The sequence below is a fragment of the Vespa crabro genome, chromosome 4 (assembly GCF_910589235.1).
Source record: "Vespa crabro chromosome 4, iyVesCrab1.2, whole genome shotgun sequence".
Classification (NCBI taxonomy): domain Eukaryota; kingdom Metazoa; phylum Arthropoda; class Insecta; order Hymenoptera; family Vespidae; genus Vespa; species Vespa crabro.
The window spans coordinates 11728831-11736372 of NC_060958.1; the positions used below are offsets into that span (position 1 = coordinate 11728831).

The following is a 7542-nucleotide window of genomic DNA, read 5'->3' on the forward strand; positions in this document are numbered from 1 at the left end:
TAATGGCCTGAATTTTGTTCCATTGTAAGAGTAATAATATAATAAAATGTATAAAGAAGAAATGTAAAAAATATGAATTAAATATAAAATTTCCGAAGATGTGCGATAAAAATTTGTATTTGACGAACAGTAGATACGCTCCTGATGGGCAGTTTGCAACTGCGTATTCAAGCTAACTACTTCACGTAATGAAATTTAAACAACGTCAGTAAAAAGACGTTCAGGTACTCTGTCGAATTTTTATCTATTATTACAGCTCTTAATTTTGGGAAGAATCGTAAAGAAGCGTATTACATATAATTATCGATGTTACAGGAAAGAAGCAACTGTCTTGAGCAGCGCTTTCTCTCTTTGCTCCCCCCCCTTCCTCTCTAACTCTCCTCTATCCCTCTTTTCCTCTCATACATTCACTGTTTCTCTCTCTTTCTTTCTTACTCTCCTTGTTCGTGACGCATCGTATCCCCGCAACATCGGTTCACAGTTACTTCGTGCTGCTTCTAGGTTTAAGCGAAAGGGAAAATGTCGACGGGCTGGTGGGGTACGTCGTACCAGCAGTGATTTTTCCTACTATATTCCGACGTTCACCACGGAATAAAGGAAATTTCGTATCCTAAACGCCTTCGTGGCACATTGAAATCGTCAAGACGTCACTAGATATCTTCAGGCGTAAGCTAAAAAGCTCTGATCTAAGAAAAGAGATATTCCAACGGTAGTTTAGGATCGAGTGAGACTGCCTGCTACTTTTCCCTTTTGCTAGGACCGTGCGCAGGGAGAACAGGAAAGCGTCGTCGAACTAAAGAGGCGTAAAGAAGCCACGGGTGACATGGCGTCGGCGGTGACGCTGGTAATGGGAAAGAGCGATTTTATTGTGGCTGGCAAGTATCGGTTGTTAAGGAAAATCGGTTCGGGTTCCTTTGGCGATATTTATCTTGGTATCAACATCGCTAATGGCGAGGTAAGAAAGACCATTTAATTTGTGACGATCTGTCATCGCATACATTATTCCTTTACTTTATTTCTTTTTTCTTTTCCTTTTTTATTATTTTATTCGCTAATATTTTCTTATTTTTTCTTACTTTCAATATCGTTCTTATTTTTTTTGCTTTTTCCTTTTTTTTTTCTTTTTTTTTCTTTTCTTTAAATTTCATAATGTAGATGATCAAATTTGTCGATAAATTATGTCGACATCATCGGTTTTTTGTGATTGTTCAGTAATGTCCGATCAACTCTCATATCTCTAGTTAAATAAAAAAAAGATAAAATAGATTAATGAGATTGATCTAATAGAATAGTGTATACATATATCTGTAAAATATGAACAATCATAACCTTAATATTTCGTGAATTACTTTTTTGGACAATGAAATGTCATTATGAAATTGTGTAATATGCAAATGATCTTATAGAGTATCTTAAAATTTATGTGTATACATGACACAAAAAATTGCAATTTATATAATGTACTAAAAGCAAGAAGAATGGAGTACACTGAGATAGTATTTCAAATATAATAATTAAATTCTATAAATCATACCAAATATTGAAGTAGTTATAATGATAAATCAAATTGAAATCTATAATCATTTAAAAATATATTTAGCTTTAAAGTATTATTTTATCGATACTTAACTCTATCAAGAAAATTTCAAATATACTGTTAAAAGATTATCGATAATAAATCTTTAATTGAATTTTTTTTTAATAAATAAGTTGTTTTGTTTTTATCATTAAATATATTAATATATTCTTTATAGTTTCAGGAGAAATATAGTTACAAGTAGTTTATTATCTCCAGAAGTATTTTATTTGCTTTGTGTATAATTTTATTGATTGTTTAATAATTTAAAAACTCTCGTAGATGCAAAGTATCTATTTTTTATTAATTTGATGAAGTTATACATTTTTTTTTTGACAAAAATATGTCATTAATTTATACATGCTATATTTATTAATCTAAGTATTAAGGTATCTTATTACAAACAATAAAAATTTGACAAGCATTGATATGTTATGTGCAATTTTTTGTCCGATATAATCAAATAGTGACCATAAATGTTATTAACTCTCTCAAACGTTCTTAAAGTCTTAAAAGTTATAAACCACAAAGTCTACCAATGTTTTATGAATGGAAGTTTTTTTTAAATAGTCGTTTTATATAGTTTTAATAGTTATATAGAATAATAAATATCGAGCCATTGACTTTCGTAAAAAGAAATATAATTTTAAGATCAGAGGTTAGGTAATCATGACAACATTGTATAATATTTACAGCATTGATAAAATAATGAGAGTAAAAAAAAAATAATGAATGGAAAACAAAAAACTATAATAAATAAGTAGAACAATTGAAAACAATAATTATTTTACTTACATACATATGTTTTCAATAAACAGTGATGAGGAGTTAATTCAAAAAAGAATTAATCATGAATGAAATATGTAGATACGTATTTTTTCGATGTTTCATAATATCTGTTCTATTTTAATAGGATGTAATTAGTTTAAACCATGGATAACTTGTATTTTTATATCTTATTCGAAACGACCGTTAATTTTTTCTTTTGGCAATATTTATTTTGGTTTTATATTTTTATTTGGTATTATAATTGAATCTACATATATTAAGTTTTAACGAAATTCATATAAATTTAATGTTACGAATAGATACGTTATAGAAGTTAATTTTACGTTGTAATATTTTTAATAAACATAAAAATAAATATTTTCAAACAATACAAAAAAAGATGATTAAGCCAATGATAGAGCTACACTTATTTCTTTTTAAAAATTAAATCAAAAAATTATAAGACTAATTATCGTATAACAATTAGAATGGATTCGTAGAATTATATTTTTTCGATTGATTTAACCTATTCGTAGGAAGTGTTAAGTTGGTCATACAAAATAAATCAAAAGTATAATAAAGTTGGAAAAAGAGATTTTTTTTGAAAAATTTAATTTATATAGTTACTTTACTTCAAAGTCATTTCTATAATTTGCTATAAAGTGAAATCATTAAAAAAAAATAATGATATGTATAACTCAATGATACACACACGCGCGCGCGCGCGCGCGTGCTCTGCTCTGCTCTTCAATGTTAACACTAATGTTTAATGTACATTTATTTATTAATTTCTCTCTTATATTATCATTATATTTTATATAAACTATTAAGATACGTAAAATTTAGTAGCGATTCCTACCTAGATTACTATTCGACGAAACGTCGAGTCAAATATCTTCGGTGGACAAAGAGAGCAAAATATTCTTTCAGGGTAAAAGTAGTTCATAAATATAGATTTGGATATATTAGATGCTTCTTTCTTAAGTTACGATTGTTTTTTCTCAGAAAAAGAGCTAATTTGAAATATGAAAGAAACTTATTCGGAAGTGCAAGATTTTATAATATTTTTACCTTCAAAACTACTATTTATTTTCACTTTCAACTTTCAGTAATAATTTTAGTATTAATTAGAAAACTATGATACAGATTTAGGAAAGAAAAATTTCACACTAAGTTAAATTCTTCGCTATTATCGTTTCTCTCTTTGGTGATATTTACAGTAACGAGTGTTACATTAGGACACAATGTATTTTATTTAAATTTCTTGTAGTTTGAATAAAAAATTGTTCCTTTAAATGCTTCTATACGAAGTCGAAAACTAAAAGTTAATTGAATAATTAAATATGATATCTTAATATAATATTGGCCTTTTTATTTTTAAAATTGAATAGTTATTATTTCTTATTAGTTATACGTCGTCAATTTTAGTCTAAACAATTATAAAAATACAAAAGTATAAAGAAGTATTCTATAATGACGTATTGCACTTTATAACATTGTACAATATTTAGGTAATTAAAAAAGGTAACTGCGGAGTACATTACGATTAATTACGAGAAATAACATATTTAGTCGCTATTTTGTTAAATCTTCAATATTTTACACATTTTTTAGAAATTGTATTTTTGTTTTCTTTATTTTGTTTTTTCTTGTTTTTTTTTCTTTTTTCTTTTCTAGGAAGTTGCAGTCAAATTGGAGAACGTGCGTGCCCGCCATCCACAATTGCTATATGAGTCCAAATTATACAAAATATTGCATGGTGGCATAGGAATACCGCATATACGTTGGTAAGAGAATTACATTTATATATTGTCATTAAATAAACTTAATGTATCGCAAATTTAAAAGGTTTGATGGATCGATAAGATTGATAAAATAAATACGAGAAAAAGTTTCTTTTGATCAATAGGTATGGAACCGAACGCGAATACAATGTCCTTGTTATGGATCTCTTGGGACCATCCCTTGAAGATCTTTTTACTTTTTGTTCGCGAAGGTTTACAATTAAAACAGTTTTAATGTTGGCGGACCAGATGATTGGCAGAATCGAATTTGTCCATTGTAAACACTTTATTCACAGAGACATAAAGCCGGATAATTTTTTAATGGGCATCGGGCGTCATTGTAATAAGGTAACATATTGTCAAATCATGTGGACACTTTGATAGATTTTGGTAGATAGGTGAAAAAAATAAAATATATATATATTTTTTTTTTATTTGAAGTATTTTATATCAGACCAGTCGAATAAAAAATATGAGAGCTTTTTGTAAAATCTATTTCAGCTATTTCTCATAGATTTTGGACTAGCCAAAAAATATAGAGATAGCCAGTCGAGAATGCATATAGTCTATCGAGAAGATAAAAATTTAACAGGCACAGCAAGGTATGCATCTATCAACGCTCATTTAGGCATTGAACAAAGTCGTCGAGATGATATGGAATCACTTGGATATGTACTTATGTACTTTAATCGAGGATCATTGCCTTGGCAAGGTCTCAAAGCTGCAACTAAAAAACAGAAGTACGAAAAAATCAGTGAAAAGAAAATGTCCACGCCTGTAGAAGTTTTATGCAAGGCAGGTTTTGGATTTTATTGATGAGAAAATACACTTTTTTTTCGTACGATTAAAAAATACAACTAAATTGATTTTTAACTAATAGGGATTTGCTGCCGAATTTGCAATGTATCTAAATTATACACGAGGATTACGCTTCGAAGAGAGCCCAGATTATATGTATCTACGTCAACTTTTCCGTATACTTTTCCGTACGTTAAATCATCAATACGACTATACATTTGACTGGACAATGTTAAAGCAAAAAGTAGCAACCTCCAGCCTCAATGTTAATGGCGGAACATCTGGAGGTACACACGGTCGAGTTCTTGAAGGCATTCAAGCACAAGTACAATCTGCGATTCAGCCACCTGCTAAAACTAACGCTCAAACAGGTATCAATTAATGTTCACGTTTTAATTCACTTTTAAATACAACGATGTATAACGATTATGCAATCACTGAACGAATTATCATAGGAGCACGTTAAAGCTGTGGAATTTTACTATCATCAACCCCAATTATGATCAGAGGTATCTCAATCAAGGTGCACAACTTGATCTAAATTTTTGTCCGAAGAGTTAAATCAAGCGGCTCTCTAAGTCCAAAGAGAGAAAACGAATGACCGCGATGGAACTTCGGAGTTTATAACAGTGGTGAAATATATAGATTGCACGATTATGGATGGAAAAACAAAAAAAACATTACAGTGATTTAACCCTTTTAGACTTGTTGGTATTATGCATGTATCATCAAGTTGATTTTATTTATTCATTTTTCCTTCATTATTTGATTGCCTTCACATAGAAAATGTAAAAAAGAAAACAAACAAACATGCTATCAAAGGGTTAAGTACTTAGAGTTTCGATCGAACCATCTCTCTCTCTTTGAGTTAAGCATCAATGCAAAATTGACTAAACATGGCTTGTCCTATTATTTTGATATCTGGTTTATCATTGATTATCATTAAAATAAAGATATTGATTACCCGAAGATTTTGTTAGAAAGTGCACATATATGAGAATCCATTGCGTACTTTTCAAGGAAAGAAGGAGAGAATATCTTATTCTTATGAGACCACACTTAAACGATCGCTAGAGTAAATCGTAATAAAAATTTTGTATTTACTCTATAAATAGAAAACAAATACAAAAATGGCCGAAAATTTATTTTGCAAAATCACAAAAGCATTACTTTGTGTACTGACAAATAAGTACAGAAATTGCTTCCTATATTTTTTTTTTTGTTCCCAATATGTAATACGAATATAGTGTGAGTGGGCTTTTGCGAGAAATGTTAATATTTTTCTTACCTCAAATAATATGTCAATAGAATTGTACTAAAATACATTAATGTTAAGACAACAATAGTTGCATATTTTCTTGAGATATGCTATACGATTTCAATTAGAGGCAAAACAAAAGGATATTAACTTTTTCAACATTTTTATCGTTTGCTCTCTTTCTTTCTATCATCGGCGTATTTGACCGACAACAACAGTGATATATAACGGTATTACTGTAAAAAAGAAAAAAGAAAAAAAAAAGAAAAAAAAAAGAAAAAGAAAAAAACTGTTATTTGTTGTAGACTTGTTGCAGATTTAATTATTAGTCTGCGTGGATAAAATTAAGGACATTATGTTTGTAATCATATTATCAATTTAATATTTTTTTCTAGGCAAAGAAGAAGAATAAGATGATTACTTTTTTGCATAGTTTTACATGGATGAAGCTATGCAAATGTAGTTTATGTTTATTATTATAACATGAGCTTTTGCATTGTATAACTATACTTTACTATTGATGAAATAGTCTATCTTCGAATTGATCGTTATCATTGGTGAGTTCATATTTCGGTTTTTTTTCAGTTTTCATAAAATCGCCTGATACGAAATTCTACAATATAAAATGGGTTATTATAATCTTTAAAAGGTCGTTATCACGCTTCTATTATTCTTTATTTCAGAAATAAGATTCTGGATCTTACTAAAATGTCGCGATATTTACAGATAATAATAAATTTCGAAATATTTATTTATTATTCTTTTTTTGTTTTGTTTTGTCTATATGACCTTATATTATATGTCAAATATTATGATTTAATTTTTACATATATATCCTGACGATTGCCTTTGACAAAATTGTAATCATATACCATCATTGATACCCGTGTTATCGTGTCTTTGAGGTGGAAGAAAATATAAAAAAATAGCTAATATTATCGTGACTCGCGATGCGAAAACAACGTTAGTTACATATATAGATTATATTGTTCCATTACAAGTGGGAAATTCTACCAAGAAAAACATTAATCATTATTAAGTGAGAATGTGCATAATTATTACTGAAAGAACTAAATGTGTATGATTAATCATTAGTGGGAGGTATAAATGAAATGAATAGTGTGTATGGTTATAAAACAAGAAAACGAATGTGCGAATGTGTAAGTTAATAAATAAATAATGATATATGCACTTATTAATGTCTCTGGTGTATATACATATTTGTGCGTGTGTGTATGCAATGAAATTGTGACAGTAACATTAACTAAGATATACTTTAATGCATAACAATGAGGAAATACATTAACATTACTGCTCCTTTTACCTCTATAAATAAATACTGAAACATTGTATTATAT

General features: G+C 28.7%; 1 protein-coding gene across 2 annotated transcripts; it reads left to right on the forward strand.

Annotated features, from left to right (window-relative positions):
* The first annotated feature begins 320 nt into the window (after window positions 1–320).
* LOC124423984 (casein kinase I-like) lies at window positions 321–7541 on the forward strand. Of its 2 annotated transcripts, XM_046962411.1 has the most exons (7): window positions 323–666; window positions 758–955; window positions 4022–4131; window positions 4254–4476; window positions 4630–4923; window positions 5009–5297; window positions 5382–7541. In XM_046962411.1, exons 2-7 carry the CDS (start codon window positions 824–826, stop codon window positions 5390–5392), a joined length of 1059 nt encoding a protein of 352 aa, XP_046818367.1. In that variant the 5' UTR covers window positions 323–666; window positions 758–823; the 3' UTR covers window positions 5393–7541. The 2 variants fall into 2 exon arrangements, with proteins under 2 accessions (XP_046818366.1, XP_046818367.1); XM_046962410.1 differs by having other exon boundaries at window positions 321–955.
* The last annotated feature ends 1 nt before the right edge of the window (window position 7542 follows it).

Bases quoted from the DNA above. Each gene is read 5' to 3' on its own strand.
- LOC124423984 (XM_046962410.1), top strand. From the start codon at position 824: ATGGCGTCGGCGGTGACGCTGGTAATGGGAAAGAGCGATTTTATTGTG. The intron at 956-4,021 runs GTAAGAAAGACC...TTTCTTTTCTAG, and splicing joins TCAACATCGCTAATGGCGAG to GAAGTTGCAGTCAAATTGGA. The intron at 4,924-5,008 runs GCAGGTTTTGGA...TTTAACTAATAG, and splicing joins CTGTAGAAGTTTTATGCAAG to GGATTTGCTGCCGAATTTGC.